This window comes from Martes martes, assembly GCF_963455335.1.
Source record: "Martes martes genome assembly, chromosome: 1".
In the NCBI taxonomy this organism is placed as follows: Eukaryota; Metazoa; Chordata; class Mammalia; order Carnivora; family Mustelidae; genus Martes; species Martes martes.
The window spans coordinates 196,182,354-196,201,400 of NC_137888.1; the positions used below are offsets into that span (position 1 = coordinate 196,182,354).

Below are 19,047 nucleotides of genomic sequence, written 5' to 3' on the forward strand. Positions count from 1 at the left end.
TAGGTTGTCTTCTGGCTTAGTTAATTACTTTCTTTGCTGTGTAGAAGCTCTTTAACTGGATGTAGTCCCAATAGTTTAATTTTGCTTTTGGCTTCCTTGCCTCAGGAGACATATCTAGAAATGTCTCCTTTTCTTTTAAACATGTAATTTATAACCACTTCTCAGGGCCGAGGGTTCTGGAGAGGCCCAGGCATCACACTTCTCTGTATTACAAATGGGTAAACTAAGGCCTGGGCAGAGGTATTTCCCCCCAAGGTCACAGGTCACACAAGGAGGCAGGACAATAACAGAATAGAACCTAGGTTTCTCCATCCGTGGAGACTCCCACGGATGTGATTCCAAGTGACTGGTGTTCTTTTAAATCGACACTTGTTTTAAGTTCGGAGGACCGGACCATTTAAAGAATTTCCGAGGGGTGACTAATTGGCACTTAAGGCATTGGGCGACCACCTGGTTTCAAGGGCCCTTTAAGAGAACGCCCAAAGAATGACGCACGTGTCCTCCACTTCCGGGATCCTTGAGGCCTTTCCTACGCGTGGTTAATCCCGCCCGGCTCTCAAGGTATCTTGGGAAAAGTAGTTCCACTTTACTACATACCCTAGGTGGCCGCGGTCTTGAAACTGCATTTCCCAGAAGGCTGTGCTCGTGGCCTCGTAAACCGAGCTAAGGGTGGGCGGCGTGAACGCCTCATCCTGCGTTTTATCATTTCTCAGGGGATTAGTGACAGTGGACGGAGATCTTTGGCGCGACGTCCGTGGGCTGCTGGCCTGGCGGAGCTGTGCACGGAGGCCGTGGAATCCGCCACACAGATCTGCTTCCGGCCTGGGGTCAAAAAGCCAACGCGCCGCGTCTCCTTTAATCGCCGTGGGCGGGGCGTGGCGACGCGGCCCGCGTTGCTATTGGCGGCCGTTGGGGGCGCGGAAACTGAACGGGCCGCAACGGCCGACGCGGCTTTCTCCGGCGCCTTGGGCGCCCCCGGCCCGCCATGGCTGCACCTTGCCCTGTAAGTTCTCGCCGGCGGTGTTTGCCCGGCCTTAGTCTCCCCGCTGGGACTGTGGGCGCCTGGCCCTGGCGATGGCTGCGAGGGGGCGAGTGGGACGCCGGGTTCCAAGCCAGTCTTCTCCAGCCGCTTGACGGTCTGTGCAGGGGTCGCTGGGTCGGGACACGTAGTGAGCACCTCCTGCGCGCCAGACCCTTTGCGGACTGCCGCGGCGGAACACCAAGTCCCTGCTCCCTGGATTCGCATCCTAGCTGAGGAAACGCTAGTACTAGTACGTTTCAACTGGAGGTCGGGCCGGAGGCCAGCTCCGGGGCTCGCTGGCCTGAGTCTCACCATCCTGAGCAGTGGGTGGCTGGTAGGGGCTTTTTTGAGCGAACACTTGCTCGGACTGGACAGCTCAGGTCTGCATTGTGTTCTGGGCCGGGCGCCCTGAGTCCCAGGTTCCTCCAGAGGGAAGCACTCCCAAACCCCTCTTTTTGAGAGATTGTTTAAACTTGTCTGGTCTTTGGGCTGGGCTGAGAGTCAGGAAGATCAGATGGTGCTCTCTAGAGCAGAGGGTCTAGACTTAGGATCCAGGCTTTTTGGACCCCCATTCTAGCCCTTTCCACAAATCCCTCCCCACTTCTTCCCATATATAAACCACCTTTGGGGGAGATGAGGAACCATAGAGCCTGGCGGGATGAGGAGGTGGGAAGGGTGTTGAGAAGTCTCAGGAACCCCCTGGTCAGAGGTAGAACTGAACTTGCCTAGAGGTGGACATTATCTTATTCTTGTTCTCCCAAGAGGTTCAGATGTAGCAGTTGCTGCTCTGTTGGGGGCCCTCTCCCAGCTGCCACTCCCTTTCTTGTTGAAAGTGGGACTCGGCCAGGTGTGTTGGGGGTGGAGCTGGGCACAGGGCCATGGGGGCCTTTGTTCTGGTTACAGCTCTGTGAGGTGGCAACGGTCTTACTCTGTTCCCAAGAACATTTTTTTTTTTTTTTTTTTTACCAAGAGGAGGTTTTTCTGGGCTCCGTGGTGTGCCCAAAATGCTTCTTTGAGGTTTCTGATATTTAGGGAAGGGGAGATGTTTGCATGGCAGGACTGTAACTCTTCAAGTACTAAGAGAAGCTGCTGTTGGGTGGTAAGAGTCTCTGGAATATTTTTCCATGTTTTCCTAAGCAGTGTCCTGAACTGCTGCTTCCTTGACCTCAATAGAGATGGTGGCACTGCCCCTTGGGGCCTGTCCAGGCTGACCTTTGGGTTCGTTGGCCAACACTGGCTGCCAGTGAGATTGAAAGTGCAGAATCTGATTCCCGAAATGGGAGTTGCTGAAAGGCCCCCATTTCTCCTTCATTCTTTTAGAAAAATTGCTTTGTTGAAATACATGTCCTAAAATTCACCTTTTTTTTTTTTTTAGGTTTTATTTATTTATTTGACAGAGAGAGACAGTGAGAGAGGGAACACAAGCAGGGGGAGTGGGAGAGGGAGAAGCAGGATTCCTGCTGAGGAGGGAGCCTGACATGGGGCTTGATCCTAGGACCTTGGGATCATGACCTGAGCCAAAGGCAGATGCTCAACCACTGAGCCACCCAGGTGGCCCAGATTTTTATTATTTTATTTTAAAGATTTTCTTTATTCATTTGAGAGGGGGAGAGGCAGGCAGAGGATGGGGAGTAGCAGACTCCCAGCTGAGCAGGGAGCTGGATATGGGGCTCTATCCCAGGACCTGGAGATCATGACCTGAGCCGAAGGCAGACACTCAACCATCTGAGCCACCCACGTGCCCCACAGTAGATTTTTATATATTGATCTTGCAACCTTGCTTAACTGGTTTATTAGCTCTATTAGTTTTTTAGCTATATAAAAAAACTCTTAGGATTTTTATATATAGCTAATCCTTAGGATTTTTATATATAGGATCGTGCCTTGAGCATTTTTGAACCCTCCTGGCTGTTTGGAAGAGTCTTGACCCCTGGGGAAGCCCCTTCTTCATTCAAGTTTCACACATTTGACCCTGGCTTTCCAACAGGAGGACCCCTCGCTGGAGAGGCATTTTAAGGGCCACCGAGATGCAATTACCTCTGTGGACTTCAGTCTCAACACGAAGCAGCTGGGTAAGAGGAGGCATCTTTTCCTAGGCACTAGGTTATGAGCCGAGAAGGCGGAGTCTCTAGCTGGGAGGTGTGAGGGGAGTAGGACACCGTGAGGACCCAGGTGGTTTGTCTAGACCTGCATCTGGCTTCAGCTGGCCACTGTCTGGGTGCTGGGCTCTCTGGCTCTGTGAATTGCATTTTGCATGAGAGACTCAGAGAGTCTGGGGGCCTTGCCAAGGGCACGTAGCCTTGGGAGGGTGGCCCAGGGTCTGGGCTTTTCACTGCATATACCCCAGTCATCTCTTGGGTCTGGCTGATGGAATGGCCCTAAACAATGGCTCCTTTTCCTTGGGTCCTTGTCTGTTGTCCACAGCAGTATGGGCGCATCCAGTGAGAAGGGCGAAGAGCAGAGCCACGTACTCCCTCCCCTTGTGCAGCAGCTGAGTACTCCTGCTTCTTGGTCATTTGGGGGTTCCTATGCAGCCGTCATGGCTGCCGCTTTCTTGTTTGTTCGTTTCTTTTTTTTTAATGCTTTTTTTTTTCTTTTTAAGATTTTATTTATTTATTTGAGAGTGCTAAAGAGCATGGGTGTGCACGGGTGCACAAGTGGAGGGGAAGGAAAGAGGGAGAAGGAGAAGCAGACTCCCGGCTAAGAAGGGAGTCCAGGACCCTGGATCCAGGACCCTGGGATCATGACCTGAGTTGAAGGCAGACACTTAACGACTGAGTCACCCAGGCGCCCCTGCTTTCTTCTTTCTATGAACAAGGCTCCCCCTTCATCCCATGGTCAGGGTCCCCTGCCAGAGGCTGCCGGTCACTATAGATGAAGAACAAACGAAGTCATTTGATCTGTCTTGGGGAATCTCTAGATTTCTGATTAACTTGGGCCCTCTCAATGGTGAAAGGCCATTGGGTTGGGCTGGGAGGACTTGCTGTCTAGTGCTCTTAGGGTGTGACTATGGGAGACCCCACGAGGGATGAGTTGTGTCAGAGGCCTGCTGGGTTGCAGCCTCGGGCTGGCATGTGAAGGGCATCTCTTGGCTTCGCTCCCCTGTGGGCCTGCTGCTCAGAGAGTTGACAGCTCATCAATGCTCCAAACCCAAGCTTAGCAGTCACTGGAAGTGTGGTCTGTCTCCTGTCCCCTGATCCCATCGTCCTGCTCAGAGGCTCAAGGCCCACCAGAGCTGAGGGTCACAGCATCCCTCCTTCCTCAGCCAGTGGCTCCATGGACTCATGCCTCATGGTCTGGCACATGAAGCCCCAGTCACGTGCCTACCGCTTTGCGGGCCACAAGGACGCTGTCACCTGTGTGAACTTCTCCCCTTCGGGACACCTGCTGGCCTCAGGCTCCCGAGACAAGACCGTCCGGATCTGGATACCCAATGTGTGAGTTACAGACTTGGGCTTATCTGAGCCTGGGGCCCTGGTGCCAGAGCTGTCCCCACTCAGGTCCCACCCTGGCTCTGGACTTGTCTCAGTGGGACATCTGCCCAACTTGTGAAGAGGGGCCGTCAGAAGCTGGGGCTCCGGTTGGGGCCCTCCCCATCGGGTCAGGAGAGGGATTCGGGGCTTACCACTGCCATCCCGGCAGGGCTCCCATCTGATGCTGCTCATGCATGGGCAGGATGGGGTGGTGGTTCTGGCCTTGTCGTGGGGCTGGGGTGGCAGGCCTGCACTGACATCGGGAGGGGCCTCTGTGGGGTGGGGAGAGCATCGATGTGCTCACGGGCCCTCTGGTCACTGCCCTGGGTTTCCTGAGTCGAAGTACTCGTCCCTGCAGCAAAGGCGAGTCTACCGTGTTTCGTGCCCACACGGCCACGGTGAGGAGTGTCCACTTCTGCAGCGATGGCCAGTCTTTCGTGACGGCCTCCGATGACAAAACGGTGAAGGTGTGGTCAACTCATCGCCAGAAATTCCTGTTCTCCCTGAGCCAACACATCAACTGGGTCCGCTGTGCCAGGTGAGCCTCGTCCTGGCCCAGGTCCCTTGGAGGGACCCGGGCCTTGAAGGGCCCTGAGGCGCTGCCGGGCGCCAGTGTAGCATGACCTTGGGCACACTAGCTCCTCTTTCATATTCCTGAGCCTCAATTTCTTTATGGGTGAAATGGGAGCAGAGAAGTTGTCACATTGTGAACTGTCGAGGAGCTTCTAGCTCACACGTGGCAAGTAAGTGAGTTCATTGCCAGCCACGACTGAGCGCCTCACATCTGGGCTGATGTGGCTGGAAGCAAGTCAGCAGGGGCTGTTTTGGAGCAAGAGCGACAAGATGATGTCGCTTCTACCTCACTACGATTTCTTTTCCCTTTTCACGGCAGTCTTGCAGGCTACGTGGTGTCATTCCCACTTTGCAGATGAGGACAGCGAGGCTCAGGACAGCGTAGTATCTTGTCCCTGGGCGCTCGCTGGGTTAGTGGCAGAGCTGGGATTTGAACCTGCGTCTACCGCTCAGAAGTTGATTTTGCTTGAGCTGCTGGATGGGGGTCAAGGCTTCTGAGGAGGCTGGTCTGGAGGCTGGCTCTCCCTTTGCTGTGGTGGGGCAGTGCTGTGGGGATGGGGGCCAAGTCACCCAGAGGACATTTCAGGGGCCAAGGATCGTGGATGTAAATGTGCCTGTTTTCAGCTATTCTGATCCTTTCTCTGGAGATCTCCACGCTCCCGAGGAAGAGGCTGGGGACGCTGGGAAACAAAGGGAGTCAGAGATCGGGGCCTATTGCAGTGTTCTGGAGACCCCACGCAAGTTACTTGTTCTCAGGGCACCTATGTCCTGGGAGGTCCCTGATTGCTCCAAGAGGTCTCACCATCAGGCTCCTGAGAATAGGAGGGGCCAGGCCAGCAAACAAGTGTGGAACCTACACCAGCCTTCGCGGGTGGGTCCCCAGGACCTCCACACACTTTTGTCGTTAGGTGGTACTCCGAGTCAAAAGTGGACTCAGGGGACCTGGGAACAGGATAATGATGCTGACGGTGGCTTCGGGACACCTTCATGCTAATAGCATCAGCCATCAGCACACACTTTGCCACATGCCATGTGCAGTGCTGGGGGCCTCATGTGAGCGACGCTGCTCCCTGCTCCCCACGAGGTAGGTCCCATTCTTATCCGTCTCCCAGAGGGAAAGCCGCTTGCCTGGGATTGCTCAGGACCGGAGCAGGGCGCATTGCTTTGGCTGGTTCTGGAATCAGGTGGTGGGCAGGAAGGTGGCTGTGGAGGACAGCGTGCCGCGCCCACAGTGGTGGTGTGACTTGTGCCCTGCCTGGTTCAGGTTCTCCCCCGATGGGCGGCTCATCGTGTCTGCCAGTGATGACAAGACTGTCAAGCTATGGGACAAGACGAGCCGGGAGTGTGTCCACTCTTACTGTGAGCACGGCAGGTAAGTCACTGGACGTTGTCGTCCTCCTGCAGGTGCTCGGGAAGAGCATGGACCTAGGGACAAAGGGGCCCCACTGGCCTTATGTGGGGCCACGTCTCTGGCGCTCTCTGTCTCTGGATTCTTTGTGAGCAGGAGGTTCAGCCTCATCCCCATCCCCACAAATATGGGGGGGCTCACTTCAAGGCAGGTGATGCTTGGGGTCGCTCTTTTCCTTTCGCTTCCCAGTTCTCAGACTGGCAACTTGTCTCTCTCAAAGAAGATGACCCCAGACCTCCCCACATCACATTGGAATGTTACCCATGGTGATGGTTTTATCAATGACAGGCCTTTCAGGTTCTTGTAAGTTCTTGGTGGTGGTTCCCATTGTGCCGCATCATCGGGAGAGGCAGGGGCCTGCACTGGAGCTGGACCTCTCCTGTTCTGGTCTCCTCAATGAACCCCAGCTTCTGCCCTCCTCCAGTAGGCAGCTGGGAGCCCAGGGCCAAGCTCATCTGGAGAGCCAGCCACCATGCCAGCCTGGGTGTCGCGTGCGGGCATACTTGGGGCCCTTGGCCTGTCTCCTGGAGATAGGTCAACCAGCGGCCTCGGGATCCTGCTGGCCCTTTGGGGCTGGGCCTCAGTGGGCAGGGCCTGTCCTGCCTCCCGCTTTGATGAGGGCTCCAGCTCTGACTCAGAACACCTTGAGTCATCAGCTGACCTCTGGGCTGAGGACCACTTTCTCTGTTTGTATTTAGAAGTGGCTGCTGGGATTTGCTCCCTGGTGAGTCCACGTCCGGTACCTGCTAGCTACTGTTCTCACCCTCTCCTTGCTATCCCTTGGCCCCTTGGTAAAGAAACAGGGCAAAAGGGAGGTCTTCTCAGGAATGGCCTGAGCAGATGTGCAGGGTTAGGAAAGGACTGGATGTCTGGGGGTCTGTTCAGAGCCCAGATGGTCCTTCTCTAGCCTGTGGCGGCCCCTGTCTTTGCAGCTTTGTCACCTCCGTGGACTTCCACCCCAGCGGCACGTGCATCGCCGCCGCCGGCATGGACAACACAGTGAAGGTGTGGGACGTGCGGACGCACCGGCTCTTACAGCACTATCAGTGTGAGTGGCCGTGCACCACCGTGGCAGGGCTGGGTGGGAGCAGGCGGTGGGCTTGTCACTCTGGTGCTAAAGCGGCCCCGAGGATGGCCCCGGTCAGTGGGGAAAAGCCCTGGGCCTGCTGGGATCTCCAGTGGTCGGTAGTCTGTGTCATGGCCATGCTGGCTCAGAACACTGGCCTGGAGGCGGATCGTGGCACTATCTGGTGTCCCCCAAGCCCTCTGGGAATCTTACACATGCTGCAGGGCGAGACGAGGAGCTCGCAGGGGATGTCTGGCCAGGGCCCTGCTCAAGGGCCACTTCTCAGGGGCTGCCTGTGCTACTGGCCTAAGGCGAATGGGCAGGTCTGTCAAAAGAAGTCAGTGTTTGTGTGATCTTGGCCACCTCTGGCCTCATGGTGTCCTCCATAGATACGGAGCCATGAACCAGATGGAGGGTCCACTTAGGCTAGAGACCAGGCTCAGGAGGCAGCCCCGGGGCTGTGTGCCCTGATCCAGTGGTAGCCCTTGGGAGGCATAGTGGCAGGCAGTCAACATGGGCCGCATCAGGCTCCAGCTGGGGGGTGGGGGAGGGACGGATTTGGTATGATTAGGATGAGCTAGCTGAGGGTACTGGAGTATGGAACTGTCTTGAGAGCAGGTGTGACTGGGCAGGGCCCTGAGCCACCTCAGTTGTGGGGATGGCACCAGGGAAGGAAACTGGTGAGGGTCCATGGGAAGAACTGGGAGTTGTGCAAGGGGCAAAATGGTGGGTGGGCCCATGGGCCTGGGCCGAGACTGGGGAGGGGAGAGCTGGAGTTGTTTGAGGACCTGTGGTTGTTGACTTGGGACTAAGTTTAAAGTCCATGGGCTACATTCCAGAATTCACACCTGAAAATGGGGAGGATGTGTCTGGACAAAGGTGTGGGACTTGGGGTTCGGAGCTCTCCTTTCTACCCACTCTGAGCCCTTCTTAGCTGATTCTCAGATGTTGAGGATGGCACTTTCTTGAGGTAACCGAGGTGAGAGGATCTTCCAAGAAGAAGGAGAGGTTCCTGGTCTTAAAAAGCATGTGGTGGAGGGTGGGCTCTGCAGCCAGTCTCTGCATTCCTAGTTGTGTGATGTTGGGCAGGTTACTTGATTCCTCTGGGCCCCCTGGGACAGTGATGGGGCTTCCCTTGCAGATGGTGTTGGTAGGGTAATGAGGTGGTCTGGAACCAGGTGCTGTGTTCGTGATGCCCACGTTGCCCAGTCTGGATCCTGGAGATCTCAGAGTAGGGAGTCTGGCCTGCACTGCCCTACACCACCACCAGGTGGCAGGGGCTAGCCACATTACTGGTTCCTTCCTCAGCGGTGAGGGGGGGGGTTGTCACAGCCGCTGTCCCAAACAGAGCTTCCAGAACAGAGCAGCTCTGCGTCTGCCCTCTACTTGGAGACCACACCTCTCCTTCCCCTCCTTCAGGTTTCAGAGGCCTCTCTTCTGCTCTGGGCCAGGCCTGGGTTAGAGAATGGGCACATCTGCACGGTTGACTAGGGGAAGGTTGGCAGGTGTGGAGGAGTGCTGGGCGGGAAGGTGCCCCTGAGTGTGGGGTCAGGAGAGAAGGGAAGGGAAGGTGACGAGACACTGCAGGTTAGGAGTATAGGCTCTTTCCTATCTGTAACTGGGGTGGGAATAATATCTTATGGGGTTTGTGAAGCTCTGTTGAGGGAGCCCACGTGAGTCCTGGAAATGTAGTTTGTACCACAGAAGTTTTTTTCTTTTAATTTTTTGTTACTATTTTTTTTCACCACACAAGTCTTGACACTGAGGGGAGAGGATGTCTAGGCGACCCTGGAAGGGTCCAGCCTCATGTCTGATGGATCAGGAGGAGCATGGGTCTGGGTTTGTAGGGTACACCAGCGGGTACCCATTGGGGAGGACCTTGAATGCCATACTCTGGCCTATGGTTCCAAAGATGCAGTCTGGCTGGCCGTGCTGGGACTGGTCCCACTGCTCAAGGAGTGAAGGTCTGTCTGGGAGGACAGCAGTGCTGGGAGGTCTGCATGGGCGGGGTGGGGGGGGAGTTGATGCATCTGGGTGATTGGTGGGTGGGCCGCTTGCACCCAGTGTCTGAGTGAGGGCTGGGCATCTGAGTGGGGCGGGGATCAGGCCCAGAGGGATAGGTTTTGGAGATTGACTGGAGTCAGGAGGTCATGCTGTGGGTTGAGCAGCCATCTGGGCCCAGGAATCAGGGGGCTTGAGAAGGGCTGAGGCCATGTCCTGGGTCCCTGCGATTGAGGGGCTGCAGAATGGAAGGTCCACAAAGCAGCCAGAGTGAGGGGTAGGAGCCCTCTCTCCCAGTATGGGAGGGCTGAAGGGGCAGAGCCAGAGGCATGAAGGAGCACAGTGTCTCCTGAGGAGTGTGATTGGGAGGGGGAGTGATGTAAGGCAGTCGAGGAGGGTGCCGGGTGCTGGAGAGAGGTCCCTGGAGTTCTTGAGGGGGCACTCTTGGCAGTGGGTGGGTGTGGGAGGTCAGTGACTGGCAGGGCTGGGGAGGTGGTGGGAGGACTCAGGTGGTACCAGGAGCCAAGTCCTGAGGGGACCCGAGGTGCGTGAGGCTGACAGGCCTTGCAGAGAGATTTCAGTGTGGGTTTTTTTTTTTTTTTTTTTTTTTTTTTTGCTGTTGTCCTTTGCTCCTGTGACAGGGCCACCGGTGTCTTGTTCCTAAGCCACCCCAATATGGATCAGACGCCTTGGGTGGCTTGGAATACCCCAGGTTTCCTCAGCTCCCTGCCCAGTGCATGGTGCATGGGGCAGCAAACTCATTCCACTGGCTCTAAGCTCACCCTCTAGGGCTCCAGGAGAGCCTGGTGGATCTGAGCACATTGGCTGGGGGACAGAGCCCTTACCTTTCTGCTGCTTGAGGGCATGGCTAAGTCTGCTTAGGTCCAGCGGCTTCCCTTGAGGGCTCCATGGCTGAACTTTCTTCCTGTGAGGCTCCCCCTCGCCCCTTCATAGCAGCTGCTCCCTCATCCTTAGAGGAGCTGGGGCATCTGTTTGGAGGCTAGTTCCCGAGAAGGACTTCTGGCACTCTGGTACCATATGCCTGAACTCTTTTCAGTTCCCAACCCCTGGAGGAATGTTTTTAAGGCTGCCATGACATCTCATGTCTCTCTTGGTGACTCTGGATGAGTACCAGGCGTTCCTGGGTGGGCTTGGGGCACGTGAAGTTGTCGGGCTTTTCTGAGACCCTTCGATTCTTGGTACTGTGTGTGGTCAGCAAGCCCAGCCTGCCCATGTCCGCTGCCCCGTGGTCGAGTGCATCACAGAGAATACTTCCTGTCCTCTGCTGGGTCTTCGGGACTTAATTCGGGCAACATCAGGCAGCTGGCACCATTTGTCTCAGGCAAGGAGTTTTTGGCTCTAGCCTATCACTGTGGGGAGCGGTTCTGGTTTCCCAATTCAGCAAGGAGACAGTGGGGCTGCTGGAGCCCTGGGGGTGCCGGGCCCCACGGAGGTGGGTTCAGCTCCATATGCTCTGAGCCCACATTAAGGCTGTTCAGACATCTGAGCAGCAACCTCCATCCGGAACTCATAACGCGGTTTGTGGCTCGCAGGCATGTGCCAGTCTGCCGTCCAGTGATGGGCTGGGGGCGGGGGGTAGGCGAACAGGACAGGGCTACTCCCCATTTCACAGATGGGCAGTTTGAGGCTTGCCCATGATCCCGCCGCTGGGAAGTTGGGGATCTGAATCTCCAACGGAAGGCCTCTGAGTGTAGCGACCACATGCTGGCTTCCTTACACCATGTTGATTCTCGTGATTTATTTCCTGAGGTCCCTGGGAGGCCGTGGCTCGGCCTTCTCCAGACATACTAGTTAGAACTCAGAGTCCCAGGTTCTCTGTCCCCTGGTTCCTACCACACCCCTCCACCCTACCCCAGATGTGCTCATGGAGGGTCTTCAGGGGGCTGTGCAGTCAGTGGGGCCGGCCTGTATTCTTTGCTTGACATTTGGAGACCAAAAGTGTTGGTCAGGAGGGCAGAGCACTGTCCCACATAACCTGGCCTTCCCACATGGCATCCCTAAGTGGGCATTTGTGGGACATTCACACGGAGGCATGTTTTGAGCACCCTTCCCTGCTGGTATCAGAGCACTGTCATTGTGTGACACCGTGGTCCCTGGAAACCCAAGGTCGCTGGTGACGCCAGTGGCACGTTGTGAGAAGCCGCCCCAGGTGAAGTGAGCCGAGCCCTTTGTGAGGGTGGTGGACTGGGCCTCGGCCTGGTGTGGCCTGCCTTACAAAGCTACCTCCTTACAAAGCAACATCCTACTTGGGTGCCTGGGACTTCTCCGGGCCCCCTGGTCCATCTGGAGCCCACTGGGGAGTGGGCTGGGTTTGCGGAGGGCTTGTACATGCAGCGCTGTGTGGGCAGCATGGATTGTGGGTACCTAGGACTCTCCTCAGGCCACGTGCTGCCCATAAGCAATGACCAGTTCCCAGTGCATAGGGTCAGGGTCTGCAGTGGCCTCGGTCCCACCCTCTCTGGGCTCCTGGTGACGTGTAGAATCTTGATGTTGGCATGTCTCTGACCGTAGGTTGGAATGTCTTCCCTGGGGCACCCCCTGTCACTTGACACTGATCGCTGCATTGGAAGCAAGAAGAGGGCCTGCAAGCTTTGAGCTTGATCAGAAGTGGATTGTTCTGGACAGTCACTGTTCGGGACTTTATGGCGGGAGCCTCCCTGGGGGACTGTTGTGCAGGGCTGATTCTTTGGATGAGGCCTCCCTAGAATGTGTCTCCCACCTCCGTGGAGTGGGAAGGGCTGCCCCAGGATGGCGGGGGCAATAGGAGAGGGAGGAGCATGGGGAGGGCCAGGCAGTGGGTTCTGGTATCTAATACATCCTCATCCCCCAGGCCTAAGCCCTCTTCTGGAGTAAATGGTTCCAGGTGTTTTCATCCCAGCAAGGAGGCCTTTGATATTCCTGATGTTTAAAATGGAGCAGGACTTCTGGTGCCCGTCTCTGGGGGAGATTCCTTCCGTGGGGTAGACCTGTCCAGCTGGGAGGCCCTGCATGGTATCCACATCCCGACGAGCCGCCCTGGCAGTGCGGGGAAGCCCGTTAGCTCGCCCTCCCCTGATCCACACCCTCCTGCCCCCACTGCTGCTCTGCCAGCTTTGCCTCAGCTGGGGCGGGGTGGCGTTCATTCCAGGACAGGCTGCCAAGGGCCACAGAAATGAGAATAGCGTGTCCTTCTCCAGGCGCAGGGAGGTAAACATACCAGGAGCAGCATTTGAAGAGGTCCTGGGGAGGTAGAGGTGGGGCAGGCTGCCTCGAAGAGCTGTCCCGCTGGGGGGCTGAGGGGTTGAGGGTGGTGGGGCTCCCCTCTTCCCACCCCACTTCACTGCCAGCGTGAGGCAGCAATCTGGTGAGCATCACTGGCCGCTCGGGAGTGCAGGGCCCTAGCTCTTAGCTTGTAGACGCCCGACCTGGAGGGCTGGTGGGAGGGTGCTGAGCCAGACTGGGCTCCTGCCTCCCTGGGCATGACTCACTCTTTGTGGGGAGGGAAAGATTCACTTTTTATCATTCACCCAGTTGTGTAATCACAGTGATTGTATTCTGATGGTTAAGAAAAAAATCTGGGGCGCCTGGATGGCTCAGTCGGTTAAGTGTCTGCCTTCGGCTCTGGTCATGATCCTAGGGTCCTGGGGTCGAGCCCCACATTGGGCTCCCTGCTTGGCGGGCAGCCTGCTTCTCTCTCTTCTTCTGCCTTCCTGCCCTGCTTTGTGCACACACGTGCTCTCTTTCTCTCAAATTAAAAAAAAAATCTGGAAGTATACAGAGTAAAAAGGAGAAGTCCCATATTCCTGTCCTCCCCAGAGGACTCTATAGAAGGTCTCTATCTGGAGCTTCTGTCCACTTCCCTCTGCATGTGCGTGTCCCCTTCCTCATGTGGATACTGGCAGTCACATTCTGTGTTACGAACGTTCTTTCTGCTTCTGCTTGTGGTTGGCTCCTGCCTGTTCAGTTCCCAATGGGGTCAGCTGTGGCTGAATTCTTTGGCTGTCCATGCCCCAAGTCTTGGCAAACACTGAGGACCCTGACCTCGCCCACCCCTGACAGCCTCGAGTGTGGGGAGTGCGGCAGGCTGAGGGCTCTGTCCTCTGTTTCTGTGGAGCCCCTGTCAGTGCCTCTGCAGGCTGGCTTCCGGAGCTCTGGTGCCTGGAGAGTGCTCAGACGGAAACACTGTGTTATGTAAAGCCCTGGCTGTCTCCCCTAAGTGTGCTTGGGAACTTGTACCCACGCTCCCCAGGCATGCACGCACATTAGCTGGGCTGGTGTCTGGGGCGCTCCCTGTACCCCTGTGGGCTCTGCGGATGGCCGATCTGTGGTGGGTGTGTTTCTGGCCTAATGCTGGTTCTTGCAACCTCCCAGCGTCAGGCTGGGGGGCTGGTTTTAGAATTTGTCTTTCTGTTTGCAGCAGTTCTGATTCGGCAGGCCATGGTTATCTCACCCTCACTGGTGTCCCCGACCTGGCCCATGGATGAAGGCACTGAGGTCTTCTTAAAGCAACTTCTTTAAGAAGGTGTGAGGTAGCCAGTCCTCATGTTGTCGTCCCCACATGGTCTGCCTGGGTCCAGCTCACCAACCGCTTTCTGAGTCCTGCTCAATGTCAGGTGCTGAGCCGGGAGGCCAGGACCCGACACAGCCCCTGCCTGACAGAGCACATAATCTCATGGAGGACCTGGCCGCGAGTCAGAGAGCTACACCGAAACGTGAAAGACTGTGGTGAAGAGTGGGCCCACTGGAGACTTATGGTGCTTCGGGGGGACAATTCAAGGGGGTGGCTCTGATGAGATGGGGAGGCTTCCTGGAGGAGGTGACTGAGCAGTGAGCTTCAAGGTCGGGGGTGGAGGTGGGCAAGAGTCTCCCAGCTCTTTGTGGAACAGCTGGGGAGCTGACGGGCTGGGGTGGCTGGATCGCGCAGAGTGAGGGTCCCCAGGATGGATGGGCTCAGGCCGGGCCACTGGGGGAAAGAGTCACACAGATGAGGGGGAGCTATGGAGTGGGTAAAGCGGCAGGACCTGGAAGCTGTGGGTGACAGCCGGGGCAGCAGAGAGGCCCATCAGGGTCTCCCTCTGGACAGAGGACTCATGGGCAGACCCCTCCCCACTGCACCCAACCCGTGGGTGCTGAGGTAGAGCAGGAGAAGCAGGTGCAGCGTGTCAGGGTGCTTGCTCAGGGTCGTGTGGTGAGGGACAGTGGGGAGGCCGGATCGGAAGCCAGGCCTGACTGGCTCTGGAGTGTGCGTCTCACTGTCTGCCCACCTGCCCTGAACCCCCGTTCGGTTTCCCCTGAGTAGTAGTCGGAGAGACAGAGTGGGCTCTATGTTCGCGTACTCCATTCTGCTCCAGCTCGACCGCTCCATGCAGTGGGAGAGCTAGAGGACTTGCCTGCGCCCTTATCACATGGGCTCCCGCCTGCCCTGTGTCTTCTGCTGCCTGTCCTCAGCGCTGGGCGAGTCTGCTCCAGTTCTTTGGTTATGGGACTCCCCCGGTCATTGGAGCTGTGGCCACCCTGGCCTGGCCCCAAGCCGAGCCTCAGCTGGCCCCGATCGCCCATCTTCAGGCTCCGGCTGCATCCCCGGGCCTCCCTGCCAGCACCTGACTGACGTCCCCCCTCTAGTGCACAGCGCAGCGGTGAACGCCCTCTCCTTCCACCCATCCGGAAACTACCTGCTCACCGCATCCAGCGACTCGACCCTGAAGATTCTGGACCTCATGGAGGGCCGGCTGCTCTACACACTTCACGGGCATCAGGTGAGGGCATCAGCCTGGCACTCGGTGGTGTGGAGGGAGGCGGAGGTGCTGTCTCGAGGCCCATGTGGGGCTAGGGAGTGGCCCTTCCCTTGGAGCCCGCTGGGGTTGGCTTCTGTGGTCCCCTCACAGCCTGGGCAGTGGGGTAAGATGCAGAAACAGGTTCACCCCTCGCAGGACCTATGACCTCTGGCAGAAGTGCTGGGGCTGGTACTATAGCTGAGAAGGGAGTCCAGGGGTTAACTTTGGGGGTGGGGGAAGCATCTGGACATGGTCGCACCTCCCCCAGGGGGCTGCATGGAATGTGTCCCACAGTGACCTCCAGTGTACCTTGGGTCCAACATTTGAGTAGAGGCCTGGAACCCCTGCCCCGAATCAGGGTCTCTTGGGGGTTCTCCAGACACGATGCCTTTAGAGACAGAAACCACAGGTGTGTCTCAGGCAGGTGCTAAGGGAGGAAATCTTCGTGTGTGTGTGTGTGTGTGTGTGTGTGTGTGTGTGTGTGTGTGTGTTGTTTGCGAATTCCTGGAATTGAATCGAGGGAGCAGAGGTCTGCTCTTGGAGTGACTCTTGCCAGTGTAGCCAGTGGCCTGGATTCCGTGGGCGGTCAATGACCAGCACTAGCCCCTGTGGGCAGGCCGTGGGGAGGTGGGCCGCTTGCAGCGCCCAGTCAGGAAGTGTGGCTGAGCAGAGCAGTCATTGGAATGTCTCCAGTTGGGACATAACTGCCACCACCAAAGGGGGCAGGGAGTGCGGAGACCAGAGCTTTCTTTCAGTTCATCCCCTTCTCCCCCTGTGAGAAGGAGGCAGGCAAAGAGGAGAGCAGGGATGGACTCTTGAGGGCTGAGGGAGGCCTGCTGTGCTCATGCATCTCGTGCTGGCAGCAAGGTGTGAGGCATCTAGGCTGGGGCTCTGGTTTCTCCTGCCCTCTGAGTCGGCCATATGGGGACCATTGGCCATGGCTTGGGGAGGGGTCGGGGAGTGTGGGCCTTTTCTTCTGCTCTCTTGGGACTTGGAAGGCTGCCTGCTCCCCTCAGCCCATGGTGACCGCTTGTGCTCCCTGTCACATGTCTAGAGTACAGGACCGGCAGTCCCCTCCCCACAGTGGCCGGCCCATCTAGGTGTAGTATCTGGCCTCCAGGCGACTGCTGGGAAGCCACCCTGTCAGCCCTTTGGCAAATCGGTTGTTCAGACTCATGTGTAACCGGTTTGGGCTCTTCAGTAACCAGGAGGACATTTGAGAAACACATGAATTGTGCTCTCCCCTCCAACTCCCCACAGAAAGAAAAAGCAATATCCAGAAACATCACGCAAACAGAGGCATGCCAAGGGATCACCTAGGGCTTTTGGGATGTGTGTGTGTGCATTTGTGTGTGTGTGAGAGTGTGAGGGTTCTCTTTTAAACTGTTGACTCACGTCTCAGCCTAATAACCCTTAAATGTGGTGTCTAGAATGCCTGTGCCACGTTCAGGCACAGCATTGAGCACGTAAAGGAAACCTGTTGACGTTCTCCCGGAGAAGTGACCCAGGGAACAAGGGAAACTGTGCAGTGGTTTGTTGGCTGTGGAACCTGGAGATGTGGGAACTAGGCTGAGGGACAGCTGGCAATTCGTACAGCCCTGTGCGGGCGTGTTGTCCTCTTGGGCTCCCTGTTTGTGCAGTCCACTCCCTGGCCCGTCTCTCTGGGAAGCTGTGCATCTGGACTCTTCGGGGACTTGAGCATTCACTTTCTGTCCCAGGAGGTGGCTGAGTGCCCCATCAGGCCCAGGTACCACCAGCCACTTCCTGAAGCACGGGACTGAGCAGACCCAGGGCTCCCGACTGGATCGTCTGTGCCTAGGGCTTCTGTCCTGCAGGTGAAGACGGCGGATTTGAAAGTACTTCCGATCCCGGTGGGGGCAGCCGAGGCCCAGGGAGCGGTTTGGAACTGTAGGGGTTGCACGCAGCTTCAGGTGGCAGGGCGAGGACTGGTGTTCAGGTCTCCGCGGTTCCCACCCTACTCACTTGCCTCACACGTCTGGCTTTTAGCTGTCGAGTTGTGATTTTGCTCTTGTTTTGCGATTCCCGGTCGTGTAGGAGGCCGGCAGGCTTTGTGACCGCTTGTGTCCCAGCCTTGCCTGCGGCGTGACCTCATTCTGGTCCAGCAGGAGGGAACCCCGTGAAACTTAGGTTTGGACTTGGCAGCCCTCCTTGGGACTGTCCCCAGTAATGGGAGGGAAGAGCTGTGGGAGGGAAGGCTAGTGAGTTGTTCTGCTAAGTGGAACGCACCTCCTCGTGCTTCTAGTTCCACACCTGCGAGAAGGGACAGCCCAGGCTCAGGGTCAGGCCTGCAGAGAGGAGCCAGCTGCAGGGGGCTGAGGCTGGCGGGAGGCAGTCCTTGGCCAGGAGAGCGCTCTGGGTGTATGCCAGGGAAGTGTCTCTCTGTCCCCGTGTGAGGACCAGGCCTGAGCCAGCCCCTTTGGGGGAACAGTGAGGGAGGGTCAGGGAGGAGAAGGAGGCTCAGGGCAGGCAGTGTTGTGGGGCTGACACTCTGACCTGGGTTGAGGCTAGAAGTCTGATAGGCCATTTCATGGTCTCCTAAAGGCACAGGGGCACCGGGATGGAGGTGCTTGCCAAGTGCCAAAACTAAGGTCAGGATCACCTGAGATAGCCCGGGTCTCCCATGCTGCACTGAGGGCAGCTCGTCAGCCCAGGAGTCTGGCCACAGTAGCAGTTTGCTGGTTGCTGTCTCTCACACAGTCGGCCATAGCGCCCATCGGCCCATGTGAAGCTGCTCCCTTTGTGGGGTTAGGGGTGGATGTCAATCCTAAGTTCATTGTGGGCCTCAAGGATTCTGGTGTTTCTCTCCTGTAATCCTGGCCTTGGGACTCTGAGCTTCGAAGGTTCATTCAGGGGAGGTAGCCGGGGACTGAGAGAGGCTTCTGCCCCATGGGAGCTCGATGCCACTTCGGCTGTCCCCCAGGAATGGTTCCTTGGCTGCAGCTAGGGCCCGTGGGGGCTCTTCAGAGGCTGCTGCCACATGAGTGTCTTTGAGTGATTGAGCACCGGGTGCCGGGGCCAAGAGCTGGGCAGGCCCTTTGCTCTCTGCAGCCCAGGGGCCCCAGGCCCTCGGCAGCTCTGCTGCTCCAGCTGTGAGGGCCCTCAGCAGTGAGGAGGCAGCGGGTGGTGGGGCTGGTGGGACAGGCTGAGGGGAGCCCTCTACCTCAGCCGATCTGCCCACCCCAGGTGGAGGGTGGACGCAGTAGGGAGGGCACTGGCAGCCTGGATGGGGCACATTGCCTTCTTTCCTCCACCTTTGCCCCCAGGAATACCAGGGCAGTTTCTCTCACCAGTGTCCTTTGTCAGCGTCTTTGAGGAGAGTGCTAGGAGCCATTCTGGAGGGGGGTGGGGACAGGGCACAGCCTTGTCTGGCAGGTAATGGTGCCCAGCTTTTTTAAGGAAATACCCCAGTATTTCCAGGAACAAACAGCTTGTACCCACCTGTTTCTGGTTTGGAAAAGCCACGGCTACTCTCCCACCTAGTTCACCCGAAAAGCCCGAGCCTCAGGAGGCGGGAAGAAGACTGTCAAGGTCAGACCATTCCAGCTTTGCCTCTTACCCTGGGACACTGGGCAGGACCTTGAGCTCTTCCTTATTTGTAAGAACTGCTGCGTCTGCCTTATAACAGGGGAGGATGTGTCTATACTCCCCAGCACCTGGCATGGTAGATCTTTACAGATACTGGTCCTTTTCCACTTCAGCTCTTAGGAAAG

The 19,047-nt window shown here is 57.1% G+C and overlaps 1 protein-coding gene across 5 annotated transcripts in view; it reads left to right on the forward strand.

The window, feature by feature from the left end:
• Positions 1–629: 629 nt before the first annotated feature.
• The window catches only part of POC1A (POC1 centriolar protein A), a 68,763-nt gene continuing 50,345 nt past the window's right edge, over positions 630–19,047 (forward strand). Inside the window, exons 1-7 of one of the 5 annotated variants that reach the window (XM_080830112.1) lie at positions 630–1,003; positions 3,009–3,093; positions 4,287–4,458; positions 4,853–5,032; positions 6,332–6,439; positions 7,408–7,523; positions 15,165–15,298. In XM_080830112.1, coding sequence (XP_080686238.1) covers positions 986–1,003; positions 3,009–3,093; positions 4,287–4,458; positions 4,853–5,032; positions 6,332–6,439; positions 7,408–7,523; positions 15,165–15,298 — 813 coding nt within the window. In that variant the 5' untranslated portion in view covers positions 630–985. Of the gene's footprint in view, positions 1,272–3,008; positions 3,094–4,286; positions 4,459–4,852; positions 5,033–6,331; positions 6,440–7,407; positions 7,524–15,107; positions 15,299–19,047 lie in introns of all 5 variants that reach the window. The other 4 variants (XM_080830113.1, XM_080830115.1, XM_080830111.1 and 1 more) reach the window with 4 other exon arrangements.